At 42.2% G+C, this 17,924-nt stretch overlaps 1 protein-coding gene across 11 annotated transcripts in view; it reads right to left on the bottom strand.

Annotated features, from left to right (window-relative positions):
• Positions 1–17,924, bottom strand: part of SYNE2 (spectrin repeat containing nuclear envelope protein 2) — a 197,853-nt gene that overhangs the window by 67,986 nt on the left and 111,943 nt on the right. For 10 of the 11 annotated variants that reach the window (XR_010473239.1, XM_065065861.1, XM_065065855.1 and 7 more), the window contains 15 exons: positions 17,169–17,363; positions 16,516–16,590; positions 15,068–15,187; positions 14,307–14,414; positions 10,115–10,339; positions 8,084–8,251; positions 6,934–7,059; positions 5,873–5,985; positions 5,108–5,249; positions 4,152–4,283; positions 3,425–3,577; positions 2,958–3,167; positions 1,730–1,831; positions 775–894; positions 405–605 (listed from right to left, as the gene is read on the bottom strand). Coding sequence is in view for 10 of the 11 variants with exons in the window: in XM_065065861.1 (XP_064921933.1) it covers positions 405–605; positions 775–894; positions 1,730–1,831; positions 2,958–3,167; positions 3,425–3,577; positions 4,152–4,283; positions 5,108–5,249; positions 5,873–5,985; positions 6,934–7,059; positions 8,084–8,251; positions 10,115–10,339; positions 14,307–14,414; positions 15,068–15,187; positions 16,516–16,590; positions 17,169–17,363 (2,190 nt within the window). In the remaining variant the exon portion in view is untranslated. The remainder of the gene's footprint in view (positions 1–404; positions 606–774; positions 895–1,729; positions 1,832–2,957; positions 3,168–3,424; positions 3,578–4,151; positions 4,284–5,107; positions 5,250–5,872; positions 5,986–6,933; positions 7,060–8,083; positions 8,252–10,114; positions 10,340–14,306; positions 14,415–15,067; positions 15,188–16,515; positions 16,591–17,168; positions 17,364–17,924) is intronic. The other variant, XM_065065864.1, reaches the window with a different exon arrangement.

Genomic DNA, 17,924 nt, shown 5'->3' with positions numbered 1-17,924 from the left:
CATGATGGTACAGAATGCTGAAAGCAAAGGCTCAACTCCCAGTTGCTAGACAGCAATTTCAGGAACCTCACTATGGATTTATTACCAGTAACTAGAAGGATGTGTTTTTCTCACATATCAATGCTCTGAGGTAAGCCAAAGTAGTGTTGGACTGATAAAACTGAAATCCTGATCTTAATTTATCACCAAAACTGTAGCTGATATAAAAATCTCTCTTCTGCATTTTTCAGTGGGTCCTACTTTGGTCTACTGAAAAATTTTCCTTGGTTTTCTGCACTGACTCCAGCCCCTCCCCTATGCTATGAGCTATTTATTCTTCTCCAAAACACTGGAGAGAAACCAGTCACAGAAAACAGCACTCCTGCTATGCTGATCTGAGCAGTGCTGTGATAAGCATCTTATACCTTGTGATTTTCCAGGTGAGACTGTAGAGCTGCTCTGCTTTTTGTTAGCTGCTTTGGGTCTTGTGCAATCTTCTCTCGTCCAATAGCCACCAGCTCTGCAAATCCATGAAGTAAGTCCTCATACTGGCTCTCACTGATGGAAGGAGAGTTCAGCTCCATGTACTTTGCTTTCAGAATCCCCCACATGTCATCCAAAACATCCTACAATGTAAGCACAGTTTAGTTATTCGTGAAGGACAGAAATTAATCCTACAAACCCGCACGCGCATCCCTAGAATGCAAAATAACCATCAGCCTTTCGATGCTAAAAATAACTTGCTTAGAAAAACCAAACCTTGCTGAGTAAGTGGAAGCTGTACTGTGCTCTTACCTCTAATTTATAGGCTTCCTGAATTAAGGTGATAGGTAACTGCAATCTTTCCCCATGGCCTCTCAGTTTTGCTACTTGGTTTTCAAAGTTTTGCAACTCCAACGCGCAGGCATCAGTTTTCTAAGTTAAGGACAAAAGAAGCTATTAGGAAGAGTTCTGTTCCATTAAACTTTAACATTAAACTAGGCTCAGAAAATACCACCTTTTCTTATGAATTAGAAAGACACAGTCAGGGCTGGATTGAGACAAGTTCTCTCTGAAGGAAGGGTAGTTATATATTTCTGATGTTCCTTTTCCAAGAATGGTTACTTGAGAGAATATATCTAAGGCAGCAGACCCTGCAGTTCTGAATGTAGCTTTCAGCCTGGCAGAAAGTTATGTCTGTAAACAAGGTTGTTACGAGCCTGTAGCAAAAAAGTTTTGGGACACTCTTTTTGCTTCACCAACAAACACACAGGTGGCCGATGACCACCCTGCGGAGGATATGAAGCATATTACTTTTTAATTCTATGCTAATCCCTATGAAGGTTGAAAAAAATAGCTTAACTGATCAAATGTCATATGATAAAGTACTCATACATGCTGAATGAACTGACATAAATACTGGAGTCCTATTCCCACAAAGAAAGGCTAGCTTTGCATATAAAAAGACATAACGTGTGAAGTGCTCTTTTTCTTCCCTGCTGTTGTGTAGGCTGTATTTGCTCTGAGAGGTTGTGGAGAGACTGGTTCCTCCACTCCAGCTACTAAAAGGACTGGAATTAGGTCTGACTATGGATTAAAGCGTAGTCAAAAAAAAACCCAGTAGCAAATACTGAACTCTCTCCTTCCCCCGTTCTTAAAACTTAAGCGAGACTCAAACTTTAGAAAATATGAAACTTAATAGATAGCAGAAAACTGGAAATAATAGCTAATGATGAGAGCTTTTACTTTTCTTTCCTTCAAATGAAATTACCTGAAGCTGTTCAGAAACATTATGTCCACGTATTGCATTCAAGTACTGTTGCAGAGCAGCTTTTTTCTCAGTTAACTGATCATAGAGCAGCCTGGTTTCATTCTGCAAAAGACACAAACATCAGAAGTATATCACATATCAGGAATATAGTAATGACCAGACAAAATTACAAAGCAAACAAAATGGTTCTCTCTTACAGCAGAACTTTTTACCTATTTAAAAAAAACAAAATAAGAGCATGTGCCTTAGAAGTAGTAATTTAGAGAGGGAAATTCTGTAGTCTGTGTAGTATGAGAAAGCAGGTTATCCTGTCACAATTATCCTTTGTGGCTGCAAAAATACGCAAAACTTATAGAGAAACAGATTCTTCTCTTCTCTTAAAATGAGAAAATGAGCCCATTACTGGTGACGGATGGAGCTCCATGGATTCTGTGTAAGTAAACGTTGCAAGACTAGTCCCTGCTACTGTTTGGAGACAACATCCCAATGTTCTTCAAAGGAACTCTCTTATTATTCAGCAATGAAGAGTTAGGCCGACTTGCAGATGATAAGCACACTGGAGTTTTGCTGGACATTGGAAACTGTATTTCAAAGACTAAGCTTTTCTTTTCTTTCTTCAGCCTAAATACCTGATCTGAATATTTTCCAGCAATAGTGAGTAGATTTAGACCGTCAAGAGAATCTATAGGAAAGTTTCTTATTATCTGCTTTTCAAGAAGAAACAAACAAAAAAGCAGATTTACAAAACTATGGCTTCTGATACTGTGGCAAAAAATCTAAAGGAACAGTAAATACAAAGGGTCAAATCAACCTCCAATACATAGCTAAAAGTAGCTCAGTGCCAGACATGGCACCGAAAGGGAAGAAGCCTGCCCCTCCTGAGTCCACATAGCCGCAGAATATACAGAATATGGAATATACAAAACCCTCCTTGACTTAATCTGTACACATAGAAACTTGCTTTAGCCTGTAGCTCAGTGTGCACAGGATCCCAGGTTACTTCCACCCTTTCTGCATGCAAATTTTCTACCGTGACCAAGGCCTCTAAGGTAGTCAGCACTGCAAACAGCAAAATTAATTTGCCTCTTGAGAGGCCAAGACAAGTTTGTTTAGCACCCAAAAAAAAAAGGAAGCCCATTACAGATGGCTCATCTGTAACCCAAATGCATTAACACTGACAAGTCTAACAGATGCTGTGAAACAAGATGTGCATTTGGCAGTGGAGTACCTGGTAATTGCTATTATGATCCAGCCCAGCTTTCATTGAGCTGCTCCTTGAAGCGGTGGCAGCTTGAGTTTGTTCCAGTCGCGCCTGCAAGTTGTTAAAGCACTCACAGAACACATCCGTGCTCCCACCAGCACAGCTAATAGACTTTAGAAGATCATCCTTTTTATCACTCAGATAAGCGTGAAGTTTTTGCAGCTCAACAGAAAGAGTCTAAAGGGTTGAAAGAAACAAAACATGAGTGAAAATGGTCTCTGTCCAAAGACTCTTGCCTGTAGAAGGCAGTAGGACTCAAGTTGATAATTGCTCTTAAAAGCTATAGGCCCAAATCTGTGCAACACCAAACAGTTTGGTGGTGCTATTCCTGAATAACAGCAGCAAACCAGAGAGGAAATACCAGGCCATATATATTCTGTTATAACAGAAATCCACTGGGGTTTCTCCTTCCCTGGATGTTCTAGGACAGTTACCTCATAGAGAGCCTGCTGCACAGCTGCCTCTTCAGTGGAGAGGACTGAGGTGTTTAACATCTCCTCCATGTTATTCAAACATCTGCTGATTGCCAGAAGCAGCTCAAACAATTTTCTGTCCAAATTGGAAGAGACTTCCTCTGCCACATTATCCTGGGTAAAAGCAAATCAGAAGTTTTCACTATTTTCACGCAAGGCACGGTTAAGATTTATTCATTCGTATAAGGTTAGATGTTCAGTCAACTAATAATAAAATGGAATTAAGGAAATACTGAGGGACAGACTTGGACAAGACAGGTATATGCATGCAATATTCAGAGCTGCCAAAGCTGAGACAACGACCCTTGACATATTGGGAGGGGTTGTGATCTTACAGTTCCCTGATCTATGGAATGGGCCCAACACAATTTGTCTTGTCAGCTCCAATACTGCAGTTTCACTGAAATAATTCACAGGCTCCTCGCTTTATACAGTTCGAGGAGTTTTACCCACACTAGCAAACCTTTGGATTCAGGTAGCAGTAATAACGTAACTGAAACTTGAAATGTTTCCTCTCAAAATCCTAAGCTGACTTCTACATTATTGTCCATACCTGACGCAAAAGCAACACTACAGTGAACACCACCTGCAATAATATGATTATGGGCTATACCTCCTAGTGCACAAACAGTGCCTTGTGTCTAGAATCCCTGGTATCTTTTGCAATGCTAAGACATGCCGTTTTTACCTGTGCATGCACCACGTTTGCTTCTTGGCTTAGATCTCCCAGCTGGACAGTGTAAGTTTTCAGTTCTTCCACAGTTGGGGTTCCTGCACTAGCGAATGTGCTTCGGGGCAGCATGTTCATCTTTGTTGTAATCTAACATTTGGAAAAAGAACATTGCAATTAGTTGAACAGCTCAAATGAAGACAGGGCTATGGGCAACTACATAACAGTCCTCTCAAAAAGCATTAAAGTTTCAATGAATTAATACAAAGTGCATGGATACCAAGGTTTCACTTTTATTGGCAAAAATTCGTTGGGTAGGCTATGCCCTGATGGGAGATTGACTGAAAAAGGAGCATCTCATTGCCAGGTTTAAGGGCTACAAGTTGTGGTTTGTGTTAAGGCAGTCCTGCTGCTCACTGCAGTGTAAGTCTTGCCTGAAAAACAGCTGACATTCATTTTTTACATGACTGTTATTATTCCATGTAATGCAGTCATTCTAACTGAATGTGAACAGAACTGGTAATAACAGAAAGTATGTGCTGTTCAAGCCGCAAAATTCCGCACTCTGTTCAGAATAAATACATAGCGTTCTCTTGTTGCAGTCCAAACTCTGCATTCAACATGAGAGAACACAATGGTAAATGGCAGAACAACATTTCAGCCAGAGATTTGGGTTGACCATGAAATTCAACTGGGAGCTTGCTGGCTAACTGTCTATGAAAGAATGTGAACTACAAGTATACATCTTTTTGCTCCTGCACTCTGCTTAGTAGTCACCACTTCAGAAAGTTTATTTACCTCAAAATATAATTAAAAGACAATCATGAAAACAGCATGCAGTAACTATTTCCTTGGAGATGCCTGCACAGATTTCAGTTATCTGATGAAAAGACATGATGCAGGAAGATACACCAATTGCAATCATTACCACAAACAACCCCCTGCAGAAAGCGTTTCACTGAACCTAAACAGACCTGAGGTTCCACAAGCTGGCAGAGAGGAGACTTCATCTTTGATGATAGCTCTTGTTGTAAAAATTGCCATTTATTACCCGTTCGGTCCTTTGGAGATGAAGTGGGATTAGCCTGTTCACTCTTTGGATCAGATTCTCCATCGCTGTATTGAGAAAATATTGTTAGAATGGAAAATACTGAAGCAGAATATGAATAATTACATTTGCAAGACTTGTTTTATAAGATTAGTTTCTATTGCTCCTGCCCCCAAACCAGAGTGAAGCCAAGTGCAATATCTTTAATCCAAGTTTGATACATTTCTTTGGGCTTTTCTTTTCCCATGAAACTCCCTAGGGGCCTGCTGGCAGCCTCTGTCTCTGAAATGACAATATGGGGAGCACAGTCCTGGAGCATGTCTTGGTTCCAAATGACCCCTCTTCAAAGCCTTTAAACCTGGCTGGGTATCTCTGCGCATTTGCACAGCAGAGGCTGTGAACAGAGATACCAAACTTGCCTCTGGATGAGTTTGCTTTAGTTTGTGGCAGGTGTCAGTCCTGCCTGATATCAAGACTGACTCTAAACACTGGACTCAGCCCAGTATCAAAGAGGTTGTCACATAAATGAAACTCCATTTCTCTGGATTGTTTAAGAAATCTCCCAGCTTCTATAATTTTTCTTCTAAAGGCACACACCCCTGCACAGAACCAACGCTGCCACTGCAAAATTTCAGCAGATTTAGGCAGTTTTACAAAAATCAGTTACCAGATTCGGTGATGTATTTTGTACCTTAATTCCAATTTCTGAGTCATGCTGTCCTCAAACTGTGGCTGCATTTTTTCCACGCACGACTCAATGAAGTCAATGAGGCTTTTCTGCTCAGCTGTTTTTGCTTTCATATCCTGTGTACAGAGAACAGCGTGAACAGTAAAATCAGTCGTGTGCACTGTATTAATCTGAAATGATGATTGTGCTTTTCCAATCACATTTTACATTAATTCATTTAGCAAAGAAATTAAGCACACATCTATCAGAATAAAATGCAGTTTATATGTAACCATGAGTTTACCAAACAAAGCATTTGTGAAAATGTATGTTTTTATGGGACAGATTTTTTCCTGAGCTAAAGTTTTAAAAGCAAAGCCATCAGTCAGAAACAAATTATGCACATATGGAAATCCAAAGGCCATCAACTGTCATCCTTATACAGAGAAAAAGGCAAGGGAAAATCAGGACTTGCTCAAATATGAGGTTGAGTTCCTTTAGTTAAAAAGAGAGTGAGTTGCAAGTGAAAAGTGAGTAATTTTAGTGGCTCAGGCTGGATCATTTTCTCTAACTCTTTTCTAACAGCATGAAAAGGGCAAAAGCTAGTTTTCAATTAGCAAAACAAAAGTAGTTTACAGAGCACAGAACATCACAGGATTTTTTTTTAATTGTGTTAACGACAACCTTAAAGTCATTGTGAATTAGCCCATGGGAAAACATTCACAAAGCTTTAGCTTCAAATTCATCTTCAAAATCTGTCAATATATGGATTCAGATTTCATAATACATCAATGCTTCAAAGACAGGAGATTGGAGGGATGGGTGATGCCATCTGAATCATTACGATACAAGGCAAGTGAAGGGTACCATCCAGCTTTGTAGAATTACTAAATCTTTTGGACCTGGAATTTTAGGGGTGAGGTCTTTTTCCATCCTGACAAACTCCTGCAGGAGAAGAGTGTCTGAAACCTAGGCTTGACAGAATTGATCCCACAGCAAAAGCAGCAGTGGGTGATAAATGCAGCTGTCCCCCACACCCACAGGGGATGCGGAGCAGTCGGGCTCCTGGGCAGTAGGAGAATTACCTGTGGGTGCTGGAAACCATTGTGCCACACGTGCGGCTGTTCAGCAAGAGCAGCCTGGGATGTGCTGGAGCCGTCTGAGTGTAGGATGTCAAAGGGCTCTGGGTCGATCCTCTCCCTGTTGTGAATCTGTAAAGGAAGACCCATTGTGGGAAGGCTTCCAGACGGGACAAGAGGGCAGAACCCGCAGGCACAGTTTGGGGAAATGGCAAAAGTGGAGCTCTCTCAGATTACCATCCACACAATCAGCTGTGCAGGAAACACAGTTGCTACTCTTGCAAAGGTTTCTGTCTAGTACAATTTCCTGAAAGTCTGATGCATTCTAACCTGCTGCTGAAGTCCTCACATTTCTCTCCCTGACAGGGACAAGGCTTGCTTTGCTTTTCCCATTAGCAGATTAATTGATGCTAACCCTCCATTCTTATTGTTTGACCAAATTATAGGGATGTGAAATTTATGCTAATAAATTTGGTCATGCAGCTGGATTTTCTATCTGCCTGTGCTCATAGAGATATTTCAACACGAGCCTTTACCAACGCTAATTCTCTCCTGGGCCATGCAAGCTCCCTTTTACACTGTGCTTTTACAGAACTGGAGAGACTGTGGCTGCTTTTACACAAACACATCAGGTGCGCTTCTCTGGTCCCTTGTACAGCAGAGTGAATATTAGCTTTGAAGCTGGGGGTTACTGCCTCAGCCATTGGGAAACTCAGCAAAGAGTGTGCAGCTGCGGTGCAGGAGAGCTGGCAGTCACTGCCCTTGCCATTTATGTATTCTTCAAAGAGAAATTTACTGCTTAAAGGTCTCTTTGCTGTGATACTGTCACAGAGAAATATCATGGAACTTTAAAGGTATTTAAAACAAAACAAAACTTTTTATCTTTTTCCTGTACTCCTTGCAAAATCTTGACCTCTGTCACTGAGCACTTAAAACAGAAAAGATGTTGTTCAGAGACTCATTAAAAATCCACTACTTGACACAAACTATGAACACAGCACTATAAAGTAGAATAATAGCAAGACTGACATTTCTGATTGACTTTTCTCCCTTCCTTGCTTCACATGGTGAGCTGTAACTGTTCGTCTGCAGCTACAGCACATTAAAGCACCATGACTCCCTCATTATTGGTCTGCACAGCATCCATATACTTTACCTGCTCCTCATGGTATGTGTCTTGGAGCATTGTCTGAACTTTTTCCAAATTGCACTTCACTTCATTCAACTTCAAGGAAAGAGCCTCTGTCTGTTGTTGGTAGTCTGCACTATGTCCACAATCTTCCAGTAAAGAAAGGACCTTCTGTTCGATCTCTGACAACATCACCTAGAAGGGACAGCAGTCAATTAGTCATTCATAGAAGCACAACTCTCCTTCCCTGATAACATTTTGAAGCCAAGGCTCACACTTTCCCAGTCTGAAAAGAACAGAAATATACAAGCAAAAAGAGAAACAGCTGCAAACTCCCTAGATTTTCTCCAATATAGTTGCTTTTTATTCCGAACGATTAAATAAATTTTATACAAACTTAGTCTTAAAACTGTTTCAAATAACGGCCTCTGCAAGAAGTTTTATTAACTCAGATATGGAGTAATAAAAGAGGAAAGCAGAAATGATAAGACTCCATTTAGATGCAACCAAGATGACAACACACTGCAATGAGGAGGAGGCAGTGCACAGATTAACCACATCACCCTTTGGGAGAAATGATGCTGAATTACCAAAACATAGTAACGTTACCATGTGTCAGCCAGGCCATTGTAAACTGTTGACATCTGGTTTTAGATTCAAACTGCTGTGAATCAAAGCGCATCTCTGCATTACTTTAAACTCATGTTTTTAAGGCGAGTGTGGAGACAGGTACCACGGCACAGCTGCAAAGTAATTAACTGCAATAAACTAACTGCTTTACATCATACGTCCATCTCCAGAGACTGCTTCTGCTTCATGCTATGTGTATTTTTCTGTGTAGATCTTCACTAGGTTAGAAAAGCCTTCCTTGCCACCAAGTTCACTTCTAAACGTGGAACCAAACTGCTAAAAGCCGACAGGAATTCAGCAGCGCTTACAGCTGCCTGAAGGCTGCTTGTTTTTACTGCTCGGAACTGCTCTGTCAAAGCCTATGCTGACACAAACCTCGAATGGGATCCAGACACAGCCAGCTACTTGGGTGCAATCAGGTTCCTAATTACCACAGAGTTCAGCGCCCGAGCCCTCAGCAGAATCACAGCCTAAACCCAGAGGCACTTCTTGGCACGCACTCAGTTCCTATTAAAAAAACCCACCCAACAACAACAAAACAGCTGGAAATGTCTCCTAGTATTTATTTTAAAATGGGGACATTCTGGTATTGGCTCCTTTACGATGAGTGAAGTTCATTGCTTTAGGTAGACTCAGTGCTTGAAGGAAACTGGTCCACCAGACTGACACTGCGGGGAGCTTCAAAGCATCACGCCTGCAGGTTTTCTTTTAATCTGCATACCACAGAAACAAGCTGTGTGCCAGAACTCCCTCCCACCCCAGCTTCTCATGCCAGCCCTGTTTTTCTCCACCCATTTTCACCAACAGGTACCACCCACTCGTTTCCTTCCACTGCCATCCAGGGCAAGAGGCTGCCCTAGAAATATGACAGGAGGTCCAAATATCGTCACTGCTCACAGAGGGAAGGGGAAAAGCCCCCATCTTTCTACCTATACTGTCAGCTTATTGCAAGAATTTACCAGCTTGGAAGCTATCTTACACCAGTCTTTTAAATGACTCTGACAAAAATAGGAAGTGAAAATGGCTAAAGACAAAAACAAACAAACCAACCAACCTCAAACCCCCTTTTTTTTCTAGCTGATCTATCATTATCGAGACCAATGAAAAATTGTCTTTTAATAGAGGATTCAAACTATACTGAGCCATGTTTCTCAAAATAATCCAGAGAAAAACAAAGCTTTAAAAATACTCAAGAGTTCCACCTAAATCCCCCAGATGCATAAAGTTCTCAACTCTAAAACCAGGTATTTTAACTAAACCCTTGGAAAGCTGCACCTGAAACTGAGGCCAAGTGGTTACCTGTTTTCTGCACAGTGTAATGAAGTCAGTTAAGCCAAGAAGCAGTAAGCACAGCTTTTCTGCAGACACACACCCCAGGGAAGGGCAATTTGTTTGGATGGCAGCAGCAAACTGACCGCTCCATCTTACCTGGTAATCAGCAAGCTGTAGTTCCACCATCTGCTGCATTTTAGGGGTCCGGTGGTCTGACCCTAGGGACACTTTAGTTTTGTCTAGCCATTGTTCCAGCTCAGCAACTTGGGCCTGGCACACCTGGAGGATCGTTTCTGGCTCAGGCCTACTGCCATCCACCGCGTCCTCTGCTTTCTCTCGAGAGCCCCAGGTGGCGTTGGGGACAGGAGGCGGCGTGTCGCTCTGAAGCAAAGCACATGAAAGAAACATGGTTATCTATCTGGTTTTCTTCTTTCTTTCTTTCTTTCCCCTCCCCTTTCCAGTGGGAAATGTTTAACTTGCACACTCACACCACTCGGCCACCGTGTTCCCAGATTGAAAATAAAAAAAAAAAAAGGAAAAGCGAAAAAGAAAGGGAAAGTCGGCAGGCAGGAGATCCGGGATCTGGTGTAACAGGTTTCCAGGCAGGGATGGGATCTGCCCTTGCACAGGTTTACCTGAGCGCACAGGAAGCGGGATGACTCACGGGTAACCAGTGCTCCCCTGAGGAGAGATGTTTTTCTGTGCGACTTAGATGCAAAAGCCATGTAGTTTAAAGCTGCAAAGCAGGCTGTTGGGCAACGCTTATAAACTACTTGCATGTTTACTTCCAACAGTCAAATATGCTTTATTCAGGCTGTAGGTCACACAGAAAAAAAAACAGTGTATGTCTTGTTTGCCCTGCTTTAAGAAGCAATATCACACACTTCCGTAATAAGAAGACTAAAGTACTTGGAAATATCAGCAGTTGTTTGGAAGGCTGTACAGGTGTGTATATACCTCCACACATGCAAATACTGGTACTTAGAAAGTACATCAAGCAAAACACCACAAGAACAAAACCACCTGTAGATTCCCACGGCTCTAGAGCACACATTCAGGTATTCAAGACGGTCAGTGGCAGTGTGCAAGCACCAAGTTAAAATGAGATTCGGAAGAAAATCAGAGAGCAAAAAAGCATTATTTCAGCTATCAACGTCTTTCATTAATCATTACTGATCTTGTTTGCCTCTGAGATAGTATGGGACAGTGCCATTAAACACAGAGAGTAATTCTGAGTATACAGATTCCAGAACAGTCTAAATATGTCTGTTGATGTATATGTGACTGAAGAAACATAAAAATACAAGTTACTTCACCTGAAATTTCCCGCTCTAGTTCTAAGCCTGTTTTAGTTCATTCATTTAAATAATAAAACGTTACACACGAAGAATACTACGTATGACTCCCTTTCGTCACACACTTATGTGTACACAAGCATTCAGATTACACTTATGGCATGCTCTGCCCCACCCCAGTTAGACATTGTTACTGCAGTAAACTTTATCCCCTTCCTGTACAGAAATAGAAAATCTGATACGTAGCCAAATCAGTGGAATAAAACAAACCTGTGTTGTCTGCACAGGTATTCATGTGTCCATCATGCATTTGTGTGCCAAGAGCGATGCCACGGAATGGAACAGTTACCATGGCTCAATTGTCAGACAGTGGAATCACAGAAGAATCATAGAATGGTTTGGGTTGGGAAAGATCTTCTAAGCTCACCCAGTCCAACCCCTGCCATGAGCAGGGATATCTTCACCCAGATCAGGTTGCTCAGAGCCCTGTCCAGCCTGGCCACGAATGTGTCCAGGAATGGGACATCTACCACCTCTCTGGGCAACCTGGGCCAGTGTTTCACCACTCTCATAGTGAAAAACTTCTTCCTTACAGCTCGCCTAAATTTACCCTCTTTTAGCTTAAAACTATTACCCCTTGTCCTGTCACAACAAGCCCTGCTAAAATGTCTCTCCCCACCTTCCTTATAGGCCCTTTTTAAGTATGGAAAGGCTACAATAAGGTCTCCCCGGAACCTTCTCTTCTCCAGGCTGAACAACCCTGGTGGAAGGAAGGTGTCCAGGTGGGTTGGAATGTCTGCAGAGAAGGAGACTCCACAAGCTCCCTGGGCAGCCTGGGCCAGGCTCTGTCACCCGCACTGAAAAGAAGTTTCTTCTCAAATTTCAGTGGAAACTTTTGTGTTCCAGATTGCACCCATTGCTCCTTATCCTATAATTGGTTGTCACCGAGAAGAGCCTGGCTCCATCCTCCTGACACTCACCCTTTATATATTTGTAAACATTAATGAGGTCACCCCTCATCTGCTCCTTCCTATGTCACTTCCTGCAACTGGAAGGACAGAAGAAAAAAATTACTTGTGCTCCAGATTCCCTAAGAGTCCCAAGGCCCGAAAGTCTCCTTTGATTGCCTGTGGACTACACACTGTGGCTTCATCACCACCGACATGGAATATCAGTAATGGGTAACAGTCTGAGGGCCGTACCAGGCTGGGAAGTTTCCTGGTGATGTCCTTAACCTGGCCCCCAGTGAGGCAGCAGACCTGCCTAAGAGGAGGGTCTGTCCAGCATATTGGGCTTTGTTTCCCTCAGAAGGGAGTTACCTACAACTATAACTTGTCTTTTCTTCCTTGCCCAGTAACTCAATTTTTTTTTTTTTTTCTGAATCCTAAATTGTGTTTTAGGCTGCTATAACTGAATTTGGAAGCAGGTGTGTTTGCACGGGAGGGACAACGTGCCAGAGAGAGGAAATGGTATCATGTAGCAATCACTGAGGTGGAATTATTTAATTTTAGCATGCAATTAATCTCTAAATGGAGAACATAAATATAATTGACTGCATAAATCTCTACACATATACACATCTCTAGGGAAAATAAATAGATTTAACATTTACAAAAAGAAATGTCTTCCCATCTCCAAATAGTAATTGATCTTGTAAACAAACCATTTAACAAAAACAAACAAACAACAAAATTCACTCACTACAGGGAGCTGTGTAGCATATGGAAATGTCACAGAGTAGCTAAATACTGAAGTGGAAAAGACGTTGCAAGCAAAACAGCTGTCTGCTATAGTCTGAGAAAGAAGGCCTTCTCTAAAAAAACCTGTCTAGCTGAGCAAAGGACGACCCTGGCTCACAGCCTGACCGCTCGCTCTCCACAGAGCACAGAACCACCATGTCTGGCTCACGAAACTGCTCCACTGAACTTTTGTATCACTGTGCCCAACAGGCTCTGGGTGTCCCTGAAGGCAAGACACTGACAAAATACAGTGGTGATGCACAGAGGTGCCACGAGGGCGTATTGATGTCTTGTAAGGCTCCTGGAAACCCAAAAAGTTCAGCTGGAGGTTAAGTCTCTTGAATACAGGTGTCTAAATCCCTATTGGACTCAATGGAGTTTTACTCAGTGCAGCCAGGAGTTTGGCTCAGCCTAACACAGATAAGAAGTGTAAGCTCAGCTGAACTGCTCGCTCTGCTTGGCTACTGCAGTGACTCCATCTCCCGGAGCCACAAAGGCAGCTTAGACATGTCCTGCACATGCAGAGACCAACAGCAGCACAGCACAGCACAGCAGAGAGAAAAAACACAGAGAGGTCACACATACAATTACATCATCTATAATACATTCACAAGAGGCTACTTTTTAATACCAATGTAGAATATCTTGTGCTGCTGGCTGGGGTTTTAATAGTTTGTTATGGTTTTTTAAACTATGAATTAAAGGTTAAGCATGATGGAGGGAGTCAGGGCGAATGAGAGACAAAGTGACCTGGGGGCCTGCTCCTGCCCCAGGCAGCAACAGCTTCTGTTCTTCCATGTTCTAAACCCAGGAAGAGCTGAGGCTGCTCTGCTCCCAGTCTGCTGCTCCTGACCTTCCCAGAGCATCCAGGTCTCCATACACTCTTTTGTATATAACCTACAGACTGCTGCCCACTCCTCCCTTAGCCTGTGCATACCTTCCACAAAGCATCAACACATAGGAGTGTCAATCTCCTTAATTTCTCCTTTAACTGCCACTCAAAAATCCCATAGTTGATGTATGTTTATATCACTTGAACCCCTCCATTCATGCCTGCATGAATACCAGCATCTTATTTCCTGAAAATACTATTTTTTTCCCTTGCAAATTGCCTTTCCAATGAGCAAATAAAAATGTATTTATTATCACCCAAAGCAGCAATATGAAGAGGCCCACAAAGGGTTGTAGGTATCCTACCCTATCATAAACATTGCAATGAACTCCAGTAGAATAACCATAATGGAATGGGACCTCTGCCCATGAGGTAGGTTAGAAGGTAGGCTGGTTGAGCCTACCTCAGGCCTTCAAACTCACCGTAGCCTGACTGCCATCACCCGTGCAAGGGCCTTCAGAGCTCTGCAAAGTCTGCAAAGGTGTTTCCTCATCACATTTAATGTGTGATTGCATTATTTCATCCACATCCTGTAGAGAGAGAGGCAACAGTGGAAGTATTTGTATCATTATTGCCTTACCAGGCTAGAGAAGCCTCAAAGAGCAGCAGCCACTCAACCTATAACGGTCCTGGCCCGAGAGTATTCACAGAGAGAAGTTCTCTTACACCTGTAACATTGTTATATAGAAACTAACAATTGAGCTATCACAACATTATTGAGACACCATGAAGAGAGCAGAATGCCACCAAAATTGTAGCTGATTGAGTGTCTTAGATGCTGATCTTCTCATGTACCAAGAGAAGCTCTTCCACAAATCATCCCCCAACAAAATGCACATTTTACAGCCATTCCAGCAATTAGTGAAATAAACTGCTGCTACCAAATGTGAATTTCTATCTATAGGGTTTTTGTCAGGCTAGAAAAAAATTAATATAGAATCACAGAATAATCTTGGCTTGAAAAGACACTTAATCTCACCGAGTCCAACCAGTATGTGTAACAGGAAAAGAGATTTTAAATGGCAAGTATGATATGGAAGATGGAGGATCTGAATAAGACTGTCATGTCTTGCATTTCTATAGTAATCTTGCTTTGCAGACTTCAGCAATACCTAGGACTTCTGCAGACCTTTTCCACAAAGATGAGTTCCCATCTTCGTGGAGATAAATCTGATTCCATTACCTGAACAATGCCATCTGACAAGGTACCAGAAGACCAGGAGGCTGTACTGTCTTCCTTGTGCCTTTCATCATCTCTTTCTGAAGGCCAGAAGCTCACATCTTGCTCTGTGGCTGCACTTCCCTTTGAAAGCAGCAACAGCTCAGCATTAGCTTGTGAACAGAAGCTCAGATATTCCTTCAGGCAATGCAAAGGACTGTGAACTACTTTGCTCTCCTTCTGCCTTGTTTATCTATATTGCGTTTTCCAAATCTCACCTTTTCCCTGGCTGTATAGCTCTGCTGCAAGATGAATAGCAGCTGGATGACATTGATAGTTTTCTCTACCAACCTCAGAGTATCCCAATTTTTTTTACACTATTTAAAAACATAAAAAAACAACAGGAAAAAAAAAAATCATCTTTCTCCAGTCTTGTCCCCTAAAAAGTCCTGTATGTAAAGAAAACTGCACCAATGAAGGTGAAGAATCAGAAACCTCGAAACTGAAGTGCTTTGATCAGAGTACTAAGACCTCACCTGTAGCCAAGACGTTTGGACTCCTTCACACTATCTAGCCATGGAGTTTCATCCTTGCCTAGCCTAAGGCAACCCCTCCAATACTCTACCGCCTCTTTGCCACACTTCCTTTTGATTATTGTTGCAATGATGTAGCAAAAAGGGTAATTAATATCCATAGCAAGGACTTCAGAGAAACGGAAATTCTTCAAAACTTGGCTGAGGCCACCATCCCTCCCAGGAGATGAAGATGACAGCAGCTGGTCACCACCAGTCCAGGCAGCCTGTGACCCACTGGGCAAGCTGTGCTCACCAGCACTTCTGCACATTCCTGATTTCATTCATCTTGTTCGATCTGTAGGTTGCAGTACAGTGTGCAGAAAGTTTCATGGATTTTTTTTTCCTCTTTTTCCAAAAGCTATTAACTTTGTTATGAAATAATCCTCCCCTGCAGCTCACCTGGGAACTCACACTCCCCAGATTCAGAGCAATCCGCTGAGCTGTGTCTCCACGTTTGTCCCCTTCTCCCAGAATCTATCCTATTTTAACTTCATTCCCAATAGTCTGATCATGCCCTTTTTTCCCTAAGCTCAAACACACGAATAATTTTGGTTGTTTCTTTAAAGTTTTCGCATTTCAGAGGCTGCCTAAGTCTGACTGAACCCAAACCCCACATGTAAACTTTGGCATTTAGGCTCATGCTTTTCTACTAACACTTCCATGAAGCAGGTGTTACTCTACAAGCAGGATCACAGAATGAGGTGCTGTGTAATACTGGTTTAGTAATATTGGTAGGCTGGCTCCAGTGCAATTTCTTCAATTAGTATCCTACAGTGATAATAGATACTTCAATTTGTTCTGAAGTATTTTGGATTTACACATTTTTCATAATTTGGCCTGTAGCAAAATCTTTTATCTTACATAAACAGCTGTGTACATAAGATATACTGAACTCACCTTGCTGCGGAATGAAGAGTCTTCTGATTCTTCATCTAAGGAAGGCAGAAGAGACATAATCCCTCTTTTTTTCAACTACAAAAATACACACAGAGAGACAACCCAATTATACATGACAACAACAGTAAACGACTCTACTGCTTGTAAACCAAAAGAAAGTTACCACTTGTGGTCCACTTTGGGAGAAGCACTGAACATCTGCCACCCTACATTAAAGTAACTGAAAGCTGCAGGTACTAAGCACCTCCGAAAACTGGGACTTTTCTTTATGCTGTAGTATTTCAATATCACAGCTATAATTGCAATAAATTTCATTTTGCTCCATGACAACAATTTACTGAAAATCCCAGAAAAACTCATTATCAACAACACTACAGATTGAGAATTTTGCTGTTGATTGCTTGGTGCAAACTTCATGTTGGATCCACTTCTGCTAAAAATAAGCAGAGGCAAACTTCTCTCCTGCCTTCTCTTAGGCACGCATCACACTCAGTCCCTCTGGGACCACTCAGAAGCACAAAGGGGAGGAGAAGCAGTATTGATTCACAGCTGCAGGGGTGCTCCTCTCTCACACGCCACTCCTCCTAGAGGAAGAAAGGTTATTTACCTTCCCTCTTCAGCTCTCAGTGATCACAACGTGATGCTCCACTTACCTGCTGACCAGAAACATCAGTCCCAATCAAGTCACTGTATTCCAATACAGAAGCTGTGGGTTCATCTCCTGATTCAGGCACTTCTTGTTGTAAGCGCTGGTGAAGCTCAGCCATTGAATTCTTCATCCCGGTAAGGATATCTTCCTTTCTTTGGCACAGCTTTATAATTTCTTCTTTTACAGCTTCCATGTCTCCCTAAGGAGCAATAACATCTGTAAACATCTATTTTTTTACTTAACCAAACAGGAATGTAACAGACCATACCAGCAGCACATCTTACTGGGACTGGGGGTATTTGACTTTTTTCCTTTTTCTGGGCATTGGGACAGTTGCCCATTGCCACTGCAGGAGATGTCCAGATATATGCAAAACAGCAGCAGCAGATTCAGCTCAAGACAGCACTTGCCACCTGTAACGCAGAAGTTGGTAGTCTGGAAGGAAATGGGAAAGGCTGGATAACTAACTCTGACTAGGTCCTACATAGCCATGGGAATACTAGTTTCCTTTGGAACAGATGGAATGCAGCTGGGTGACATCACTCTGTGTGTCACAGTAGGTGATGTCGCTTCCAACAGCCTTCTCTGGAAACCTGACATGAAACAGTTGGGATAGCCTTGATGAGGGCAAAGAAAGCAATGAGGGCAGCTCAGGGTTGAGTCTTTGCTGATTCTGGCCTAAAAGAATGAAACACAAACCATTCAGCGGGTTTTAGTGACATGGCAAAGGACAAAATTATCCCATGTCTTTGAATGTTAT

Source organism: Columba livia, chromosome 5, assembly GCF_036013475.1.
Source record: "Columba livia isolate bColLiv1 breed racing homer chromosome 5, bColLiv1.pat.W.v2, whole genome shotgun sequence".
In the NCBI taxonomy this organism is placed as follows: Eukaryota; Metazoa; Chordata; class Aves; order Columbiformes; family Columbidae; genus Columba; species Columba livia.
The sequence above is the reverse complement of the archived record's forward strand: the minus strand, read 5'-3'. Positions and strand labels throughout refer to the sequence as shown.